Genomic DNA, 24,124 nt, shown 5'->3' on the forward strand with positions numbered 1-24,124 from the left:
GACCCTCCTCCAAGCCTCAGTTAGATTTTTGTGCCCGGCCGAGAAGGGTGCAATCTAGGTGGCTCTCCTAAAGAGCTGCTTAGAGTAAAAGTTTTGTTAGGTTTTTTATTTTCAGTGAGTCCTGCTGGCAACAGGCTCACTGCATCGAGGGACTTAGGGGAGAGAAGTGAACTCACCTGCGTGCAGGATGGATTGGCTTCTTAGGCTACTGGACACCATTAGCTCCAGAGGGAGTCGGAACACAGGTCTCACCCTGGGGTTCGTCCCGGAGCCGCGCCGCCGACCCCCTTGCAGATGCCGAAAAGTGAAGAGGTCCAGAAACCGGCGGCAGAAGACTTTTCAGTCTTCATAAGGTAGCGCACAGCACTGCAGCTGTGCGCCATTGTTGTCAGCACACTTCATAGCAGCGGTCACTGAGGGTGCAGGGCGCTGGGGGGGGCGCCCTGGGCAGCAATAATAGTACCTTATTCTGGCTAAAAATACATAACATATAGCCCCTGGGGGCTATATGGATGTATTTAACCCCTGCCAGGTCTCAGAAAAACGGGAGAAGAAGCCCGCCGAAAAGGGGGCGGGGCCTATTCTCCTCAGCACACAGCGCCATTTTCCCTCACAGAAATGCTGGTGGGAAGGCTCCCAGGCTCTCCCCTGCACTGCACTACAGAAACAGGGTTAAAACAGAGAGGGGGGGCACTTATTTGGCGATATGACTATATATATTAAAATGCTATAAGGGAAAAACACTTATATAAAGGTTGTCCCTGTATAATTATAGCGTTTTTGGTGTGTGCTGGCAAACTCTCCCTCTGTCTCCCCAAAGGGCTAGTGGGGTCCTGTCCTCTATCAGAGCATTCCCTGTGTGTGTGCTGTGTGTCGGTACGTGTGTGTCGACATGTATGAGGACGATGTTGGTGAGGAGGCGGAGCAATTGCCTGTAATGGTGATGTCACTCTCTAGGGAGTCGACACCGGAATGGATGGCTTATTCAAGGAATTACGTGATAATGTCAACAGAGACGGCCGGCAAACAAAATAGTACCTGTCCAGGCGTCTCAAACACCGTCAGGGGCTTTAAAACGCCCATTTACCTCAGTCGGTCGACACAGACACGGACACTGATTTCAGTGTCGACGGTGAAGAAACAAACGTATTTTCCTTTAGGGCCACACGTTACTTGTTAAGGGCAATGAAGGAGGTGTTACATATTTCTGATACTACAAGTACCACAAAAAAGGGTATTATGTGGGGTGTGAAAAAACTACCTGTAGTTTTTCCTGAATCAGATAAATTAAATGAAGTGTGTGATGATGCGTGGGTTTCCCCCGATAGAAAATTATTGGCGGTATACCCTTTCCCGCCAGAAGTTAGGGCGCGTTGGGAAACACACCTTAGGGTGGATAAGGCGCTCACACGCTTATCAAAACAAGTGGCGGTACCGTCTCCAGATAGGGCCGTCCTCAAGGAGCCAACTGATAGGAGGCTGGAAAATATCCTAAGAAGTATATACACACATACATCGACCAGCGATCGCCTCTGCCTGGATGTGCAGAGCTGGGGTGGCTTGGTCGGATTCCCTGACTAAAAATATTGATACCCTTGACAGGGACAGTATTTTATTGACTATAGAGCATTTAAAGGATGCATTTCTATATATACACGAGATGCACAGAGGGATATTTGCACTCTGGCATCAAGAGTAAGTGCGATGTCCATATCTGCCAGAAGATGTTTATGGACACGACAGTGGTCAGGTGATGCAGATTCCAAACGGCACAAAGAAGTATTGCCGTATAAAGGGGAGGAGTTATTTGGGGTCGGTCCATCGGACCTGGTGGCCACGGCAACTGCTGGAAAATCCACCGTTTTTACCCTAAGTCACATCTCTGCAGAAAAAGACACCGTCTTTTCAGCCTCAGTCCTTTCGTCCCCATAAGAGTCATATCTGCCCAGGGATAGAGGAAAGGGAAGAAGACTGCAGCAGGCAGCCCATTCCCAGGAACAGAAGCCTCCACCGCTTCTGCCAAGTTTCTCAGCATGACGCTGGGGCCGTACAGGACCCCTGGATCCTACAAGTAGGATCCCAGGGGTACAGATTGGAAAGTCGAGACGTTTCCCCCTCGCAGGTTCCTGAAGTCTGCTTTACCAACGTCTCCCTCCGACAGGGAGGCAGTATTGGAAACAATTCACAAGCTGTATTCCCAGCAGGTGATAATCAAAGTACCCCTCCTACAACAAGGAAAGGGGTATTATTCCACACTATGTTGTGGTACTGAAGCCAGAAGGCTCGGCGAGACCTATTCTAAATCTGAAATATTTGAACACTTACAAAGGTTCAAATCAAGATGGAGTCACTCAGAGCAGTGATAGCGAACCAGGAAGAAGGGGACTATAGGGTGTCCCGGGACATCAGGGATACTTACCTCCATGTCCCAATTTGCCCTTCTCACCAAGGGTACCTCAGGTTCGTGGTACAGAACTGTCACTATCAGTTTCAGACGCTGCCGTTTGGATTGTCCACGGCACCCCGGGTCTTTACCAAGGTAATGGCCGAAATGATGATTCTTCTTCAAAGAAAATGGACGACCTCCTGATAAGAGCAAGGTCCAGAGAACAGTTGGAGGTCGGAGTAGCACTATCTCAAGTAGTTCTACGACAGCACGGGTGGATTCTAAATATTCCAAAACCGCAGTTGTTTCCGACGACACATCGGCTGTTCCTAGGGATGATTCTGGACACAGTCCAGAAAAGGGTGTTTCTCCCGGAGAAGAAAGCCAGGGAGTTATCCGAGCTAGTCAGGAACCTCCTAAAACCAGGAAAAGTGTCAGTGCATCATTGCACAAGGGTCCTGGGAAAAATGGTGGCTTCTTATGAAGCGATTCCATTCGGCAGTTTTCACGCAAGAACTTTTCAGTGGGATCTGCTGGAAAAATGGTCCGGATCGCATCTTCAGATGCATCAGCGGATAACCCTGTCTCCAAGGACAAGGGTGTTTCTTCTGCGGTGGCTGCAAAGTACTCATCTACTAATGGGCCGCAGATTCGGCATTCAGGAAGGGTCCTGGTGTCCAGGGAGTGTGATCACGTCTGGAGAATTCTCTCCACATAAATATACTGGAGCTAAGGGCAAGTTACAATGCTCTAAGCTTAGCAAGACCTCTGCTTCAAGGTCAGCCGGTATTGATCCAGTGGGACAACATCACGGCAGTCGCCCACGTAAACAGACAGGGCGGCACAAGAAGCAGAAGGGCAATAGCAGAAACTGCAAGGATTCTTCGCTGGGCGGAAAATCAGGTGATAGCACTGTCAGCAGTGTTCATTCCGACGCCCGGGAGAGTGGGGATTTCATCGGGAAGTCTTCCACATGATTGTGAACCATTGGGAAAGACCAAAGGTGGACATGATGGCGTCCCGCCTGAACAAAAAATTGGACAGGTATTGCGCCAGGTCAAGAGACCCTCAGGCAATAGCTGTGGACGCTCTGGTAACACCGTGGGTGTACCAGTCAGTGTATGTGTTCCCTCCTCTGCTTCTCATACCCAAGGTACTGAGAATTATAAGACGTAGAGGAGTAAGAACTATACTCGTGGCTCCGGATTGGCCAAGAAGGACTTGGTACCTGGAACTTCAAGAGATGCTCACAGAGGACTCATGGCCTCTGCCGCTAAGAAGGGACTTGCTTCAGCAAGTACCATGTCTGTTCCAAGACTTACCGCGGCTGCGTTTGACGGCATGGCGGTTGAACGCCGGATCCTAAGGGAAAAAGGCATTCCGGAAGAGGTCATTCCTACCCTGGTCAAAGCCAGGAAGGAGGTGACCGCACAAAATTATCACCACATGTGGCGAAAATATGTTGCGTGGTGTGAGGCCCCACGAAGAAATTTCAACTCGGTCGATTCCTGCATTTCCTGCAAACAGGAGTGTCTATGGGCCTCAAATTGGGGTCCATTAAGGTTCAAATTTCGGCCCTGTCGATTTTCTTCCAGAAAGAATTGGCTTCAGTTCCTGAAGTCCAGAAGTTTGTCAAGGGAGTACTGCATATACAACCCCCTTTTGTGCCTCCAGTGGCACTGTGGGATCTCAACGTAGTTCTGGGATTCCTCAAATCACATTGGTTTAAACCGCTCAAATCTGTGGATTTGAAATATCTCACATGGAAAGTGACCATGCTGTTGGCCCTGGCCTCGGCCAGGCGAGTGTCAGAATTGGCGGCTTTGTCTCACAAAAGCCCATATCTGATTGTCCATTCGGACAGGGCAGAGCTGCGGACTCGTCCCCAGTTTCTCCCTAAGGTGGTGTCAGTGTTTCACCTGAACCAGCTTATTGTGGTACCTGCGGCTACTAGGGACTTGGAGGACTCCAAGTTGCTAGATGTTGTCAGGGCCCTGAAAATATAGGTTTCCAGGACGGCTGGAGTCAGGAAAACTGACTTGCTGTTATCCTGTATGCACCCAATAAACTGGGTGCTCTTGCTTCTGAGCAGACGATTGCTAGTTGGATGTGTAGTACAATTCAGCTTGCACATGCTGTGGCAGGCCTGCCACAGCCAAAATATGTGAATGCCCATTCCACAAGGAAGGTGGGCTCATCTTGGGCGGCTGCCCGAGGGGTCTTGGCTTTACAACTTTGCCGAGCAGCTACTTGGTCAGGGGCACACCCTGACTGAGGAGGACCTGGAGTTCTCTCATTCGGTGCTGCAGAGTCATCCGCACTCTCCCGCCCGTTTGGGAGCTTTGGTATAATCCCCATGGACCTGACGGAGTCCCCAGCATCCACTTAGGACGTCAGAGAAAATAAGAATTTACTTACCGATAATTCTATTTCTCGTAGTCCGTAGTGGATGCTGGGCGCCCATCCCAAGTGCGGATTGTCTGCAATACTTGTACATAGTTATTGTTACAAAAATCGGGTTATTATTGTTGTGAGCCATCTTTTCAGAGGCTCCGCTGTTATCATGCTGTTAACTGGGTTCAGATCACAGGTTGTACAGTGTGATTGGTGTGGCTGGTATGAGTCTTACCCGGGATTCAAAATCCTTCCTTATTGTGTACGCTCGTCCGGGCACAGTATCCTAACTGAGGCTTGGAGGAGGGTCATAGGGGGAGGAGCCAGTGCACACCACCTGATCCTAAAGCTTTTACTTTTGTGCCCTGTCTCCTGCGGAGCCGCTAATCCCCATGGTCCTGACGGAGTCCCCAGCATCCACTACGGACTACGAGAAATAGAATTATCGGTAAGTAAATTCTTATTTTTTGTTTTAAACTTTTTTTGCATTTAAAAGAAAAACATAATTGACATGGTAGTCATTATGGGTTGGGTACGGGCTCCCGGCGCTTAGAATGCCGGCAGTCAGAAGACCATCAACGGCTATCTGATGGCCAGGATCCCGACACTTTAAGGGTAAGTATTGTAAACGTACCCCTTCCCTTCCCCTATTCCTAACCCTCCATTACCGCAGCCTAACCCTAACCTCCACCCCCCATCGCAAACCTAAGCCTAACCATCCCTTTCCACAGCCTAACCTTAACCTCCCCCAGATACTTACATGCAAGATGCTGGCTGTCGGGATTCCAACTACATCCTGTCGTCATCATCATACATATCTCTTCTGGATGACATACTTAAAGTGTATCATATGTTTTTAATGTATCACACTCTTCTATGGCATTTACATATTATACATGTTATACAGCCTTGCATGTATCTTATTATACCTGACTCCGCATGCCAAGCAATTTGCATATTTATTTCATGACACAATTTACAAGTATGTTTTTGCAGAAATGGTGTTCATCTATACATCAGGTCCAGAGAGGCAGCCAATTTTCTGTTTGAAACCATTTTCAGAGTGACAATGATATTGCAAATCCCTAGTGAACTGAGCTGCTTCCATCACGTGAATATTGGGTTAACACAGAAAATGTCTGCCTCCAATGAGTGTAGTAGACTAGTACACTGTAACATACTGTACTAATCAGTAATCTAATGGTATAACATATTATTAATTCCTTTTCCTGTTTCTCATTTGAAGGAAGGTGACATCTACATAAGTGATGATAAGTGTACATCCTACACTTGTAAAAACATAAACAATGAACTTATCATAGCTGAAAAGCAACAGACCTGCCTATATGAGAGCAAACTGGATTGTAAATTCGTAAGTTATATGGATATTAAAAGTAGAATTTATAAACCATTTATGCCAATGTGGAAGCTCATATGTGATCATAATAAAATTCTATACTAAAAATGACAAGATGTTTATGTAAGTAATACTTTCCAAAAAAAGAGACGGCTATGAGGGACAGTGATCTGGGGATGCCCTTGGACAGTGAAGACTGGGATGCCATCAGACTCTGTTTGACATAGACTTCCATTAGTGTTGCTATCAAAGAGGCCTTATTTAAAGTATACTCCCAATGGTTCTCAGTTCCCTGGAAACTGTATGCCATGTTCCCCACCACCAGACAATACCAAGAAAGTTATTGTGACCATCAGACAATACCGAGGACATTTTAGTGAGGGCCATACAATACAAAGAGTGTTTTTGTGCCCGCCAAACAATACATACATCATTAAATAACCGTCCTCAAAAAATCATTAACTTCTTCAGCAATAATATGATTCACATAATTAGCCACTTAGTAAATCATTAACGCCTTTATACCCACCAATAATAAACTCCCACATCATTAATTACATTTATATTAATTAAGCAGCTCAATTTTAAAATAACCACTTCTTAACACAAATAAAAACAATAAAACAACCATAAACAATTAACCATTTTACTCTATAATAGAACCCACACAACTTGCCATCTTATACTTATTAAGTTTGCTGAACTATGTCCTTGACTCCTCCCCCCGTCCCCAGTCCCCTCCACAGCTCCATTTACATTAACCTGGTGCTGATATTCACTGTGGTCTCACCTCTTGTTAGTCTTGTGAGGAGGAGGAACCAGTGGGGATGAGTTGGGAAGCCTCTGCCCAATGCAGTGACTGACAACCCCTTTGAATGTATGGGAGGGGCTAGCCTCTGGCACTCCCTTGCCCCCTCCATTACAGTACCCCCACAGCTGGTAGCAGTTGCAAGTCCAGGTGGGGGTGAGGAGCAGACAGGGGAGGGATAGGTGATTCCAGCTTTAATCTGCCCTACTGGAAGCAATCCAGTGCACTAGCCAATGACTCCGTGTAACCAGCAAATAAGGGTAGGAGAGAGCAGGGCAGGATGCAAAGGTAGCACTGGCGACATCACACAGAAACTGACATGTCTGTCATGTGACTGTCAGTTTTGTTGACCCCGGCCAATTTGCCCATGCCCAGAGCAGCTCTGTAGATTTGCAAAGACAAAGAGCAGGAGTAGCGCCGTAGCTGAGCGCTTATTGCTAGGGTTATGATGTAAGCTGGGACAGCGAGAAGAGGGGGCCCCTTCAACCGCCTCCATATAATGGATATAGGGGTAAAAATGGCTTTAATGTCAGCCTTCCAAAGAGGATACCAACCCCAAAAGAGGGCCCCATATTCATTGCATTGAATGACTGATAATCCCACAGCAATGCTCTGGAATTTTGTCACTAATGGAAGAGCATGGAAGATAGGACAGATACTTCCCAGGGGCCTTTTTAGAGATAATCAGATTGATTAACAAAACTCTGAACAAACCCATGCCATAAAGCATCTGCCTCCTGTTCATGTATGAGGGTACAATGACAACCATCTTGCCATGGCTCCAATATTCACAAGAGTTGACGCTCTACTTCTGGATGCTGCTGCCAGTAGGGTACCCAATGGTGCTCCAGCCCCTGGGCAAAAACAGATATTAACTAGATGAGAGGCCCCACATCGTAAGCAAATAAGACACCTACAGTAGCCCCAAGAAAGCACTGTCTGTTATTTTAAGAAATGCATTTTTCACTTTAGTAGGCAGTACCCAATGGTCTAGTGGGCAAAGATATGAAAAAAGTGTAGATTTGAGGTCAAACGTGCAACTTATTGAGCATATTTTTGCAACCAAACATACATAGATATTTGAACCAGAAAGAACAAATATACTTAAGTAAAAATATTGAATTCCTCAACGTGATATTTCATGGATCATCATCGTTTCAGTTCAAAGACTTGAAACATCAAAAAATTCAAACAAAAAACAAACAGTAAGAAAGTCTCTTGAGTGTGTATATAGACAACCAGTGGTTTTTTTTTATTGATGGTCAGAAGTGATGTAGAGGATCCATTGCACATCCACACATCTGTATTTTGAGGTACTGTTTCACTTTCATTTGGTTGTCAAGTCCTGAATACTTTCAACCTCATGTGAGTTTCTATTCCAACTTGTTGTTACCTCAAATTAAAGAGTCTGTGGACATGTATATTAGTGATGAGCACCGGAAATTTTTCGGGTTTTGTGTTTTGGTTTTGGGTTCGATTCCGCGGCCGTGTTTTGGGTTCGAACGCGTTTTGGCAAAACCTCACCGAATTTTTTTTGTCGGATTCGGGTGTGTTTTGGATTCGGGTGTTTTTTTCAAAAAACCCTAAAAAACAGCTTAAATCATAGAATTTGGGGGTCATTTTGATCCCAAAGTATTATTAACCTCAATAACCATAATTTCCACTCATTTTCAGTCTATTCTGAACACCTCACACCTCACAATATTATTTTTAGTCCTAAAATTTGCTCCGAGGTCGCTGGATGGCTAAGCTAAGCGACCCAAGTGGCCGACACAAACACCTGGCCCATCTAGGAGTGGCACTGCAGTGTCACGCAGGATGGCCCTTCCAAAAAACACTTCCCAAACAGCACATGACGCAAAGAAAAAAAGAGGCGCAATGAGGTAGCTGTGTGAGTAAGCTAAGCGACCCTAGTGGCCGACACAAACACCTGGCCCATCTAGGAGTGGCACTGCAGTGTCACGCAGGATGGCCCTTCCAAAAAACACTCCCCAAACAGCACATGACGCAAAGAAAAAAAGAGGCGCAATGAGGTAGCTGTGTGAGTAAGCTAAGCGACCCTAGTGGCCGACACAAACACCTGGCCCATCTAGGAGTGGCACTGCAGTGTCACGCAGGATGGCCCTTCCAAAAAACACTCCCCAAACAGCACATGACGCAAAGAAAAAAAGAGGCGCAATGAGGTAGCTGTGTGAGTAAGCTAAGCGACCCTAGTGGCCGACACAAACACCTGGCCCATCTAGGAGTGGCACTGCAGTGTCACGCAGGATGGCCCTTCCAAAAAACACCCCCCAAACAGCACATGACGCAAAGAAAAATGAAAGAAAAAAGAGGTGCAAGATGGAATTGTCCTTGGGCCCTCCCACCCACCCTTATGTTGTATAAACAGGACATGCACACTTTAACCAACCCATCATTTCAGTGACAGGGTCTGCCACACGACTGTGACCAAAATGACGGGTTGGTTTGGACCCCCACCAAAAAAGAAGCAATTAATCTCTCCTTGCAAAAACTGGCTCTACAGAGGCAAGATGTCCACCTCATCATCATCCTCCGATATATCACCGTGTACATCCCCCTCCTCACAGATTATCAATTCGTCCCCACTGGAATCCACCATCTCAGCTCCCTGTGTACTTTGTGGAGGCAATTGCTGCTGGTCAATGTCTCCACGGAGGAATTGATTATAATTCATTTTAATGAACATCATCTTCTCCACATTTTCTGGATGTAACCTCGTACGCCGATTGCGGACAAGGTGAGCGGCGGCACTAAACACTCTTTCGGAGTACACACTTGTGGGAGGGCAACTTAGGTAGAATAAAGCCAGTTTGTGCAAGGGCCTCCAAATTGCCTCTTTTTCCTGCCAGTATAAGTACGGACTGTCTGACGTGCCTACTTGGATGCGGTCACTCATATAATCCTCCACCATTCTTTCAATGGGGAGAGAATCATATGCAGTGACAGTAGACGACATGTCCGTAATCGTTGTCAGGTCCTTCAGTCCGGACCAGATGTCAGCATCAGCAGTCGCTCCAGACTGCCCTGCATCACCGCCAGCGGGTGGGTTCGGAATTCTGAGCCTTTTCCTCGCACCCCCAGTTGCGGGAGAATGTGAAGGAGGAGATGTTGACAGGTCGCGTTCCGCTTGACTTGACAATTTTGTCACCAGCAGTTCTTTGAACCCCAGCAGACTTGTGTCTGCCGGAAAGAGAGATCCAAGGTAGGTTTTAAATCTAGGATCGAGCACGGTGGCCAAAATGTAGTGCTCTGATTTCAACAGATTGACCACCCGTGAATCCTTGTTAAGCGAATTAAGGGCTCCATCCACAAGTCCCACATGCCTAGCGGAATCGCTCTGTGTTAGCTCCTCCTTCAATGTCTCCAGCTTCTTCTGCAAAAGCCTGATGAGGGGAATGACCTGACTCAGGCTGGCAGTGTCTGAACTGACTTCACGTGTGGCAAGTTCAAAAGGTTGCAGAACCTTGCACAACGTTGAAATCATTCTCCACTGCGCTTGAGACAGGTGCATTCCACCTCCTATATCGTGCTCAGTTGTATAGGCTTGAATGGCCTTTTGCTGCTCCTCCAACCTCTGAAGCATATAGAGGGTTGAATTCCACCTCGTTACCACTTCTTGCTTCAGATGATGGCAGGGCAGGTTCAGGCGTTTTTGGTGGTGCTCCAGTCTTCTGTACGTGGTGCCTGTACGCCGAAAGTGTCCCGCAATTCTTCTGGCCACCGACAGCATCTCTTGCACGCCCCTGTCGTTTTTTAAAAAATTCTGCACCACCAAATTCAAGGTATGTGCAAAACATGGGACGTGCTGGAATTTGCCCAGATTTAATGCACACACAATATTGCTGGCGTTGTCCAATGCCACAAATCCCCAGGAGAGTCCAATTGGGGTAAGCCATTCTGCGATGATCTTCCTCAGTTGCCGTAAGAGGTTTTTAGCTTTGTGCGTATTCTGGAAAGCAGTGATACAAAGCGTAGCCTGCCTAGGAAAGAGTTGGCGTTTGCGAGATGCTGCTACTGGTGCCGCCGCTGCTGTTCTTGCGGCGGGAGTCCATACATCTACCCAGTGGGCTGTCACAGTCATATAGTCCTGAGCCTGCCCTGCTCCACTTGTCCACATGTCCGTGGTTAAGTGGACATTGGGTACAACTGCATTTTTTAGGACACTGGTGAGTCTTTTTCTGAGGTCTGTGTACATTTTCGGTATCGCCTGCCTAGAGAAATGGAACCTAGATGGTATTTGGTACCGGGGACACAGTACCTCCAACAAGTCTTCAGTTGGCTCTGCAGTAATGATGGATACCGGAACCACGTTTCTCACCGCCCAGGATGCCAAGGCCTCAGTTATCCGCTTTGCAGCAGGATGACTGCTGTGATATTTCATCTTCCTCGCAAAGGACTGTTGGACAGTCAATTGCTTGGTGGAAGTAGTAAAAGTGGTCTTACGAGTACGACTTCCCCTCTGGGATGACCATCGACTCCCAGCAGCAACAACAGCAGCGCCAGCAGCAGTAGGCGTTACACGCAAGGATGCATCGGAGGAATCCCAGGCAGGAGAGGACTCGTCAGAATTGCCAGTGACATGGCCTGCAGGACTATTGGCATTCCTGGGGAAGGAGGAAATTGACACTGAGGGAGTTGGTGGGGTGGTTTGCGTGAGCTTGGTTACAAGAGGAAGGGATTTACTGGTCAGTGGACTGCGTCCGCTGTCGCCCGAAGTTTCTGAACTTGTCACTGACTTATGATGAATGCGCTGCAGGTGACGTATAAGGGAGGATGTTCCGAGGTGGTTAACGTCCTTACCCCTACTTATTACAGCTTGACAAAGGCAACACACGGCTTGACAAATGTTGTCCGCATTTCTGTTGAAATACTTCCACACCGAAGAGCTGATTTTTTTGGTATTTTCACCAGGCATGTCAATGGCCCTATTCCTCCCACGGACAACAGGTGTCTCCCCGGGTGCCTGACTTAAACAAACCACCTCACCATCAGAATCCTCCTGGTCAATTTCCTCCCCAGCGCCAGCAACACCCATATCCTCCTCATCCTGGTGTACTTCAACACTGACATCTTCAATCTGACTATCAGGAACTGGACTGCGGGTGCTCCTTCCAGCACTTGCAGGGGGCGTGCAAATGGTGGAAGGCGCATGCTCTTCACGTCCAGTGTTGGGTAGGTCAGGCATCGCAAACGACACAATTGGACTCTCCTTGTGGATTTGTGATTTCGAAGAACGCACAGTTCTTTGCTGTGCTTTTGCCAGCTTGAGTCTTTTCATTTTTCTAGCGAGAGGCTGAGTGCTTCCATCCTCATGTGAAGCTGAACCACTAGCCATGAACATAGGCCAGGGCCTCAGCCGTTCCTTGCCACTCCGTGTGGTAAATGGCATATTGGCAAGTTTACGCTTCTCCTCTGACAATTTTATTTTAGATTTTTGAGTCCTTTTTTTACTGATATTTGGTGTTTTGGATTTTACATGCTCTGTACTATGACATTGGGCATCGGCCTTGGCAGACGACGTTGCTGGCATTTCATCGTCTCGGCCATGACTAGTGGCAGCAGCTTCAGCACGAGGTGGAAGTCGATCTTGATCTTTCCCTGTTTTTGGAACCTCAACATTTTTTTTCTCCATATTTTAATAGGCACAACTAAAAGGCACCTCAGGTAAACAATGGAGATGGATGGATACTAGTATACTTATGGATGGACGAGCGACTGCCGACACAGAGGTAGCTACAGCCGTGGACTACCGTACTGCGTCTGCTGCTAATATAGACTGGATGATAATGATATAAATAATATATATATATCACTACTGCAGCCGGACAGGTATATATTATATAATGACGGACCTGCTGGGCACTGTCAGCACTGCAGACTCCTAAAGTAAGCTACTAGTAGTATCAAGAAGATAGAAAAAAAAAAACACCACAGGTAGGTGGTATACAATTATGGATGGACGAGCGACTGCCGACACAGAGGTAGCTACAGCCGTGGACTACCGTACTGCGTCTGCTGCTAATATAGACTGGATGATAATGATATAAAAATATATATATATCACTACTGCAGCCGGACAGGTATATATTATATAATGACGGACCTGCTGGACACTGTCAGCTCAGCACTGCAGACTCCTAAAGTAAGCTACTAGTATCAAGAAGATAGAAAAAAAAAAAACACCACGGGTAGGTGGTATACAATTATGGATGGACGAGCAACTGCCGACACAGAGGTAGCTACAGCCGTGGACTACCGTACTGCGTCTGCTGCAGTGCTAATATAGACTGGATGATAATGATATAAAAAATATATATATATCACTGCTGCAGCCGGACAGGTATATATTATATAATGACGGACCTGCTGGACACTGTCAGCAGAATGCGTTTATAGAATAAAAACACCACACGACGAGTGTTTAACTTTTTCAGGCAGACAATCACAATATACTGGTGGTCACTGGTCACTGGTCAGTCACACTGGCAGTGGCACTCTGGCAGCAAAAGTGTGCACTGTTAAAATATGTACTCCTGCTATAACTGCTCCCCAGTCTCCCCCACAATTAAGCTGTGTGAGCAGTGAGCACTCAGCACAGTCAGATATACAGTATTACATAGATGATGCAGCACACTGAGGCTGAGCACAGATATGGTATGTGACTGTGTCACACTGTGTATCGTTTTTTTTCAGGCAGAGAACGGATTAATTAAACTGGTGGTCACTGGTCACACTATCAGCAAGTAGTACTCCTAATATGCTCCCCAAAATTAGTAAATCAAGTGTCTCTACTACTCTCTAGTCTACTCTAAACGGAGAGGACGCCAGCCACGTCCTCTCCCTATCAATCTCAATGCACGTGTGAAAATGGCGGCGACGCGCGGCTCCTTATATAGAATCCGAGTCTCGCGATAGAATCCGAGCCTCGCGAGAGTCCGACAGCGGGATGATGACGTTCGGGCGCGCTCGGGTTAACAGAGCAAGGCGGGAAGATCCGAGTCTGCCTCGGACCCGTGTAAAAAGCGTGAAGTTCGGGGGGGTTCGGTTTCCGAGAAACCGAACCCGCTCATCACTAATGTATATACCTTTGTATCCCAATGTTTTATCATGGTTTTTATACAAAACTTTCTTTTAAAATAAATATCATTTTGAGTGTTTTAAAGACATCACACTTTTGCTGGATTTTATATCTACCACTAGCTGAGGTCAATGTAACACCAATAAAGATACCTTTACATGAGGATTACCACTTTGTTACATGTGAGTTTGGTACACTTCTTATCATTGTACACACCATCCCTTACTTTTTAAAAAGATTCCTTTATAAGAAACCCTAACTACTATTATGTAAGTAAGGTATCGGAACATATATATGTGTGATCTTAAAGCCATAGCACCATAACTTATTTATATCCATAGGTTAAAATTTTCTTTTTCAAACACTACACTTCACATTCATGTTTCATTTATTGTATTTCTTGCCAACTGTATATGTTAATTTAATTGATAACTAGTGAAGAAATTCACCACATCACACTGACATCAATGTGACTGTGGACATGTAAGACAGACTGCTCAGAAGAAGCACCAAAGAAACCTTTATGTGATTAGAAGCGCCTCTACTCATGTGAGTAGGGTACTGTATGCATTCTTAATATCAACTATACAATACTGTTTGATGTTTCCACCTTTGGGTGGGGATCCTCCACATCACTTCTGACCATCATTAAAAAAAAATTCTTACTGTTTGTTTTTTGTTTGCATTTTTTGTTGTTTCATGTCTTTGCACTGAAACAAGGATGATCCATGAAATATCACGTTGAGGACTTCCATATTTTTACTTAAGTGTATTTGTTCTTTCTGGTTCATATACTGTATATATGTATGTCTGGTTATAAAAATACTGTATGCTCAATTAGTTGCACCTTTGACATCTACCCTTTTATCATATATTTACAGTACTTCTCCTGTTTGGGAGGTCTTGATTTTGAGGTTGGCCAGTCACTTCTTTTGCGCCTAAGTTTCCGCTACCACATCTTTATAGCTAGTGGGTAAAAGAGCATAGCAGTGTGGGGAAAACTTCACTGTAGCTTTCAGTGGCTTCATGACATAGAGACAGACCACAACCTTCACAGAGCAGAATACACCATTTATGAATGGAGATACAAGATCATTTTCATATGCTGGGTTGAACACATCTACAAATAAGTGGCTGTGATGATGTCAATCTCACTAAGTTAAATCAGTAAAGAGTTATACTGTAGATGCCTTCCCTGATGCCATCTTTTTTACTTGGCAATGGCCAAAGTTTTCTTAGTTTTGCATCTATATATTTAACAATGATGTGTTGGTGCAATGGAAAACATTACAGTTGACACCCTGACCATGCAATTCTGCACTACTGTTCAAAGAACATCTAAAGCGGCATTGCTATTTACCTTTGTACATATCTCGCTTGGCCTGCTTTACACACATATGACCAGACTTTGTTTTCCTAGATCTGGAAGTTGAAGACACTTCACTCCCAGACTTTGCAGCTAATCCTTATTCACTATTATTAGTATATAGAGCATGTGAATGAGATCAGGTCCCTGACAGCAAGAACTTAGTCAACCCTGCACTCTTTGCACCTGAAACTCCAGGGTAACTAAAACACACAGGATAGAAGACTCCCACTACAAGTAGAATTTGTGCCACATCATCCAGCCAGTCCCCATGATCTGACTTTTCAAAAGAAGTATCAGGCAAAGAAACAACACACCAAGCACAAATACCAACAAAATCAGAAAAGACAAGGGAAGATAGTAAATCTGAATCTGTAAGACCAATCCGTCCTGTAGTTGCAGTTGTAGGAAAAAGAAGGTGCAATAAGTGGCCATTGATGGATCAGCGACTGGTTGCCCCAAAAACTGAAAGCATTGTGCAGCCAATAGGACCAACTGTGTCTGCAGTTGCTGCCACTTCAGGAGACTTGCAGAGGACAACAGAGCAGGTGAGATTAGTGAAAACTTCCACAAGTGACAAGATCACAGCTGCCAATGTTAAAGGCTCCACCTCAGAGGGCTCCACAACAGTCCTCATGATGCCTCCACAAAGACTAAATCATGCTGGGCACTGTGGCCCCTATCAGTACCCTCAAGCTCTGTATGGTGATAAATAGAGGGTAGAATAAGTACTTGTGTACAGCTACAAGTTGTCCTATGGTGGCACACCTGCAAATCTATGCCAGGGAGCCAGGCTCCAGACCAGCTGCCATATCACCAGCAAACTGAACTGGCACACGCACTTCACCCACTGTGACAGCCCCAGGCCAAGAAAAGTCAAGGCCTAAGGCACTCACAGAGAAAACCCTCAAAGGGATTAAAGACCGAATGATCCAGCCTCTGCCCACAGACTAGGCATGGCAATGCAGCAATGCAGAAACCTAATAGACTCTGACCCACTACTAACATGCAACCCACAACAGTGGCTGTACTAGACCAAGATACATGTGCATGATAGCACACACCTGAAACCAAATCTGGCTGGTTCGCTGGTTGCACTGCACTGAAATCAGTGTTCAGAAGAGTCAGTCAAATGGCCACCATAGGACTCTGACCCTTTGTGCACCACAGTTGCTGCCACCATCATGATATAGTATGTGCAACAGAGGCTGTACTAGACCCAGAAGCATGCCATCTGACATGTGCACTTAAGCAAACTTAAGTTTAACACCTTGCACAAAACAGGTGGACGGTTAGCAGCATTATTAGGATTGACCATGACCATAAAGAAAGGAAAAAGGTGCTGAAATTCAAGAAAAGATAAGAGGAGACACTTTGAAGAATGAAGGTGGAAGTAATAAGAAAAGGAAAGAATGAAAAGTAGGGGATAGAAAGAAACGGCAAGAAAAGCACAAGAAGCAAGATCAGTGCCAGATTAAGGTCCACACGGGCCTGGAGCTGAAATTTATAAAGGGCCTAATTTAGTTTTGCAACATAATGTTCCGCCCTATCAGTTTAATAAATAGAATGTGCGTCACACTAAAGCTATACTTCCCCGCCCACAAACATGTTATCTGCACGCTTACTGAGCTACTGAGGCAAAAATAATCAACACAAGTATTAGTTACCAGATGGGCAAGTGCACCCTGAGCGCATTTGATGCCAGTGTGAATCCACCTGATGACAGTGTGATGACCAAGACAACTGATTAACACAGGCCTGTGGACAGGGCTGGTGCAAGGTTTCTCAACACCCTAGGCAAAACTTCAGCCTGATGCCCCCTCCTACACACCAGTAGCCACTATACAGCCACTCAGGTGAAAGTGTGGATGCAGCATCTTAGAAGTTCAACAGCAGCCGTATGCATTAAGTTTAACAAGGACGCATCTTTCAGAGTTATCCTGTAATTTATGATACCCACCCCCCCCCCCCCCCCCACAGATCCTGGCGCCCTAGTCAGCTGCCTACAGCTGCCTAATGGTAGAGCCGTCCCGTCCCATGGAGGAGGATGTACTGAGGCTGATGGAGAGTAAAAATAAGGGATGAAGGGGAAGAAGACTGAGTGGCACGTGGAACATAGAGGAGGAAAGCAGCAAGACAGAGAAGGGGAAGAGAGGGGGTGTTACAGTATATAAAGACATTGTAGCAGGAGAAAAAGACAGTGTGGAATAAAAATAGACAAAATGGGAAAGAAAAAAAAGGTGAGTCTCAGAGAGATAAGGAGAAACAGACAGTGGGGGAAGGAAAGAGTCATGTGGAAGAGATAGCAGGGAAAGAGGCAGATGGAGTAAAAGCTGGGAGACAACTGTTAGGGGACAACCACATTTACAATATGATAATACAATATATATATATATATATATATATATATATATAATAGCTAAATATAAAAATATTCATAAATGCAAGCTGGGGAATTAAATTAGCATTGTGTACACGTAGCTCCCAGGTTAAGTGCCCATAGCTATTCAATTGACTGTATCGCACCCAGTAACTATTGCCTTGGGCTTAGTCGTGATAAAATGCATCTCCTGGATTAAATGCAGAGTGCAATGGTGTTACCACAAGTGGTAAACCCGCAACCAACCCCAACCCACTAGTTATCATGGGCATACCACGTAGGCAATTGAATAGCTTTGGGCACATCCTCATGATGCTAATTGACTGTACCCCATTGCATTCTGTAACTAACTTAAACATATCAATATGCACTTCAGAAGCACCAAAAAAATACAATGAGCAAACTATTAAACACATAAAATGATCATGTTTACATGCATGGCACACACACATGGAGTTACAATTCAACAGCCAACGGCCTGCAGCCCCGCTATCAAACTTCCACCATCATCTCCCCGGACAGTAGCTCTCGCTAATCCGTAGCAAACAGGTGATTCCCGGCTGCTGCTCCCGGTTCCCCCTTCCCTGTATCTTTGCACTCTAACAAAGCTGAAGCTGTGACCTTCACAACCCTGGCGTCTTCTATCCAGGATCAAGGGGATTGGTGTCTCCATCCCTCAGACTGGGTACCAGAGGCCCAGCTCCCGAGTCCTATGTCTCCTGCTCAGCTTCTTCCACCCCTCAGTGGGCCAGAGACTGCTTGCCACCTACCCTAGTCACATGGGCTCAGATTGGGAGGTCCATGCACATACCCTGCACCACTAAACGTACTCCTGGCACATTCACATGCCCCATGTATATACACATACCTTTAATTTTACACACATAACCCCTAATATACTTATATGCACCCCTCATGTACATGCACATACCCCCCCCCCATATGCATATATACAACACTCTGTATATACACATACCCACTAAAATACATATATAGACATAAGCCTCCCTACTAAAAATATATACACCCTCCCGTACTTACACCCAATATATAGTGCATATATACAAACTGCTATACATATACTCTCGGACAGCACTCCATAGACTGGCTATCACTGGATAAGTGATCAACAGCATCCAGCAGGAACACTGTAACTCACCCAGCCCGATCAGTAATTACTTCACCTGAGCCGGACTACCTCCGTGTAGCTGTGTTTAGGTGGTGTGGTAGCACCTGTGTTGGTTCACAAAGTCCGTAGGAGGCCATAAGACACTAGTAATGTAGCAGCGCACAGGAAGTGCAAGAGAAGTTTACCGCTGCGCTGCCACACAGTGTGCTGATGTTGATCCACAGAAGGAGGGGGGGCTCCAGTGGCTGAGCTGGCAGCGGGGGAGGAGTAATCCGCTGGCTGCGCTGTCAGAGGCGGGTGGACTGAAGGAGTGTGATCCGGCGGCTGTGCTGGCAGCAGGGGAAGGACTGAGTGAACCTCCGGTTACTGCGCAGGCAATTAGGAGAGGACTTGAGGAGTGATCTGAAGGCTGCACTGGCAGGGGGACTCCAGTGGCTGCGCTGTCAGAGGGGGGAGAACTGAAGGAGTGATCCGACGGCTATGCTGGCAGCGAGGGGGAGTAGTGATCCACTGGCTGCGCTGGCAGGGGAAGTGGGGCTCCGGTGGCTGCGCTGGCAGGATGCTGACTGTAGCTAGTAAAAAAACATTCCTCAGAATGCTGTGGGCCTATTTTGATGAAGGGCCTGGAGCTGCAGCTCCATCAGGCCCATTGTTAATCCGGCCCTGGCTGCGCTGGCAGGGGAAGTGGGGCTCCGGTGGCTGCGCTGGCAGGATGCTGACTGTAGCTAGTAAAAAAACATTCCTCAGAATGCTGTGGGCCTATTTTGATGAAGGGCCTGGAGCTGCAGCTCCATCAGGCCCATTGTTAATCCGGCCCTGGGCAAGATGTTTAAACTCAGTACAATACAACTGATTTAAAACACTATCAGTACAAACAAGATCAAACAAAGGGGGTGATTTAGACCTGATCACTGCTGTGCATTTTCGCACAGCAGGTGATCAGGTACTAACTGCATATGCGTATGCACCGCAATGCGCACCAGCATCGGACAACAACAAAGGGCATTGCCGCTCAGCTTCGGGAGGGTGTGAAAAATCCAATCGCACGGGCGTTCCCAAGGTGATTGACAGGAGGAAGCCGTTTGTGGGTGGTAACTGAGCATTTATTGGGAGTGTCTGGAAAAACGCAGTGTTTTCAGGGAGGGTGTCTGACGTCAGCTCCGGACCAATCAGCCTCAAGCCCTGGGCTGCGCAGAGACTGCACAAAGTGGATTTTTGCAGCTCGGCGTACGCATGGGACCGTACACTTGCACGGCAAATTTACACACCCCCTGGAGGTGGTGACTATCTGAACACAGGACAGCAAAGTGAGCAGCCCAGTGATCAGCTCTGAATTACCCCCAATAACAAGTACTGTACAATCAGCTAACACTTCCCTGGCGATATCCAGAACAAAAGAGTGATAAGAACTGGTAAACAGAGTCTTATAAATAAAAAACCAACCCCAAAATTCTACCTACCAAAACAGCTAATTGGTCCTAGCAATTGTCCCTCGAAAGCATCTAAACCCAACCCCCTACCAACTCGCTGCAGTGGTTTCCAGCCTGTCCCAACCATAGGATATTAACCCCTTCATACAAATATAAATGCCTTCTGTTACACTAGAATGAAATAGACACAAAAAAAACAAGAGTTTTTTTCTTATGGGAAATATGTTGCTACATAGTACCCTATGCACTATGGCTCTTATTGAGAGCTGATCGCTATGGCTGTGATCGCTCTGAAGGCCTTGGTTTTCCCATCTGCGCAGCAGCAGCATTGCCGGTGCGTGGGCTTTTATGATGTCATTGCATCCTGGAAGGATGTGATGGCGTCATGATTGACAGGCGATGGGGGTCCAGGGCAGCGACGCGACATTGGGTGAGAGGAATGCAAGAAAGGCAGGCATGTCATAGCCGTTTTTGGGGTGGCCCGATGATGTTGCCTGCATTTCCTGTGAGTGAAAACATGGTGCTGGACCGCCTGCATATGCAGCCATACTGCGTAGGCAGGAGTCTACCTCTATTCGATGCAGTGCCGTAACTAGGCATTTTAGCGCTGTGTGCAAGAAATGATAGTGGCGCCCCCCCCCCCAATGCAAGATAGGGGCAGTGCGCGCCGTAGGCGCGCCAAAAAATTATAGGGGCGTGGCTTACGGGGGAAGGGGCGTGGCCACAAAATAATAGCAATTCATACTACGGTGCACAGTAGTCTACATTATTCAAATTACGCTGCACAGTAGCGCCACTACACCAGGTAGAGCCCCTTTTATACATTACAATAGACAGTGTCCCCCTTTTTACACATTACAGCAGCCAGTCCCCCTTTTTACACATTGCGGCAGCCAGTCCCCCTTTTTACACATTGCGGCATCCAGGCCAGCTTTTTATACATTACGGCAGCCAGTCCCCCTTTTTACACATTGCGGCAGCCAGTCCCCCTCTTTACACATTGCGGCATCCAGTCCCCCTTTTTACACATTGCGGCAGCCAGTCCCCATTTTTACACATTGTGGCATCCAGGACCCCTTTTTACACATTGCGGCAGCCAGGCCCCCTCTTTACACATTACGGCAGCCAGTCCTCCTCTTTACACATTGCGGCATCCAGTCCCCCTTTTTACACATTGCGGCAGCCAGTCCCCATTTTTACACATTGCGGCATCCAGTACCCTTTTTACACATTGCGGCAGCCAGTCCCCATTTTTACACATTGCGGCATCCAGTCCCCCTTTTTACACATTGCGGCAGCCAGTCCCCATTTTTACACATTGCGGCATCCAGTCCCCCTTTTTACACATTGCGGCAGCCAGTCCCCATTTTTACACATTGCGGCATCCAGGACCCCTTTTTACACATTGCGGCAGCCAGGCCTCCTTTTTACACATTGCGGCAGCCGGGACCCCATTTTACACATTGCGGCAGCCGGGACCCCTTTTTACACATTGCGGCAGCCGGGACCCCATTTTACACATTGCGGCAGCCGGGACCCCTTTTTACACATTGCGGCAGCCGGGACCCCATTTTACACATTGCGGCAGACGAGACCCCATTTTACACATTGCGGCAGACGAGACCCCATTTTACACATTGCGGCAGACGAGACCCCATTTTACACATTGCGGCAGACGGTGAGAGAGAGAGAGAGAGAGAGAGAGAGAGAGAGAGGGAGGGAGGATATACTTACCTTCTCCCCGCTGACAGGCTCCTCGTGCAGCTTCCTCTCGGTGCAGGCTGTGTGAGGTGAGAAGGAGGAGGAGGGAGGGGGAGCAGTGAGCCGCAGCAGCGCTATTTGATTGGAAGTAAGCGCCGCTGCAGCATCCCCCTCTCCTCCTGTATTGGTTGCCTGGTGCTGCTGTGGATGCTGGGGAACCGCATCCCAGCATCCTTAGCAGCACCGGGCAGCCAATACAGGAGGAGAGGGGGATGCTGCAGCGGCACTTACTACCAATCAAATAGCGCTGCTGCGGCTAACTGCTCCCCCTCCCTCCTCCTCCTTCTCTCCGCTGCCCGGCGCTGGTCCTCTTCTCCCTACACAGCGGGGCGCACGGCGCAGACTTCGGCGGCATGTAATGAGTCAATTTGACTCATTACATGCCGCTGGCCGTTGCGCCCTCAGGGCAACTGCGCTGTGTGCCAAGCCCCCTTGGCACACACGTAGTTACGGCCCTGATTCGATGTGATCGCAGTTGAATTGCGATCACATCACAGGCTGGAGCCACACATGCTGGACGGCCTTGCCCTGTGCCGTGGGGGCACCCAGCATGTGTTTAGTGGTCACACTTTATGCTGCGATAGCAAAATCTGCAACCAATTGTGAATAACCCCCTATATACCGTAAGAGTAAAATCATTTTTTTATTCACTCTTCTCCCAGAAGAGATCACGGATAACAGCGTGCACTACATGTGGTCGCCTAGTGTGAGAGTTAACACTTATCTATATACAGCAAAGACTTGTTCTACACTCCCTCCAAAAAAATCAGACAACATTCCACACCTCGAGTGGTCTCAGACTCCATTACCTACCGCGCCGTTAATGTGTTTTACATAAAGGTGTAAAACCATTATAATATGCTGTACAGTTTAGATGTCATATTTAATTTTATCTGCAACTTTCCTAGGACTGAAGCCATGCATCTTGTAACAGCTTTGCTGAAGAGTGCTCTACAATATAATGACATAACAGTGTGTGGCATGGGAGACACTGCATTGGTGCAAACATTTACAACACTTATCCTGCACATGTCAGCGATGTGAACATTGCTGCATCCCTAAAACTGTTATTAATTAGCAACATGTACAGTAGGGGTGTAAAATGGCAGTCCCAGCAGCTCCGCCTCCTACGTCATAATCATGTCACTTATTGACATTTGTTTTCCATTTTATTTGTTTCTCTGAAGCTTAAGACTGACTAACATTATTATTTGCTTATTATATCTCCAGGGCCAGGAATATCTGCCGCCTACTGACCAATGCTGTGGATCTTGCAACAAAACATATTGTGTATTTGTAACTCCAAGTGGTGACAAGAAACTCCTGAGGGTACATTTGTGTTTTTCTTTTGTTCCACTTTTCTTTTCCATTTTTATCTTTTTTTTTTCTTAACTAATTAATGTGTAATTTTCTCCATTTAGTATTACCCACTAAGCTTTTCACTGTACCAAACAATGGTGGGTATTTGTCAGTGAATAGCACTGTTTTGTAAAGCAAAGTGGAGGTCTTGCTGCACTGGAGAAATTCCATTTCTGTTACAGTATATCAGGGATGGGGAATCTTCAGCCCTCCAGCTGTTGTTGAACTACACATACCAGCATGCCTTGCCACAGTTTTGCTATTTGGCCATGCTAAAACTGTTGCAGGGCATGCTGGGATGTGTAGCTATAGCAAAGATAATCAGGTACCCAAGGCACAAACACACTTGTGCAGCCACTTGAGAATGCAAGGGCCACTAAACCCTTATGGAAATACAGTAGACAAAACAAATGCTCAAATACAAAGCGCTAAGTGCTGTTTCATGAAAAAATAATAATAATACTTAATGTCCATATATTTGTAAAAGGAAAATTCCAACTCCAATATGGCTCCTCCTGATGAAATGTGGATGAATCTTCTATTCCGAAAGATATCTCATGGTGATATGCAATAAAAAATAATAATTACACATCATGGTGTAATATGTCCTTATGAATCCGGAAGTTATATTTACTCAGACAATTTCAAATCCACT

The 24,124-nt window shown here is 46.5% G+C and overlaps 1 protein-coding gene across 1 annotated transcript in view; it reads left to right on the top strand.

Annotated features, from left to right (window-relative positions):
* The window catches only part of LOC134969044 (mucin-2-like), a 695,488-nt gene that overhangs the window by 610,997 nt on the left and 60,367 nt on the right, over positions 1 to 24,124 (top strand). Inside the window, exons 42-43 of the mRNA XM_063944753.1 lie at positions 6,027 to 6,152; positions 23,341 to 23,439. Of these exons, the coding sequence (XP_063800823.1) occupies positions 6,027 to 6,152; positions 23,341 to 23,439 (225 nt within the window). The remainder of the gene's footprint in view (positions 1 to 6,026; positions 6,153 to 23,340; positions 23,440 to 24,124) is intronic.

This window comes from Pseudophryne corroboree, chromosome 11 (assembly GCF_028390025.1).
Source record: "Pseudophryne corroboree isolate aPseCor3 chromosome 11, aPseCor3.hap2, whole genome shotgun sequence".
Classification (NCBI taxonomy): Eukaryota; Metazoa; Chordata; class Amphibia; order Anura; family Myobatrachidae; genus Pseudophryne; species Pseudophryne corroboree.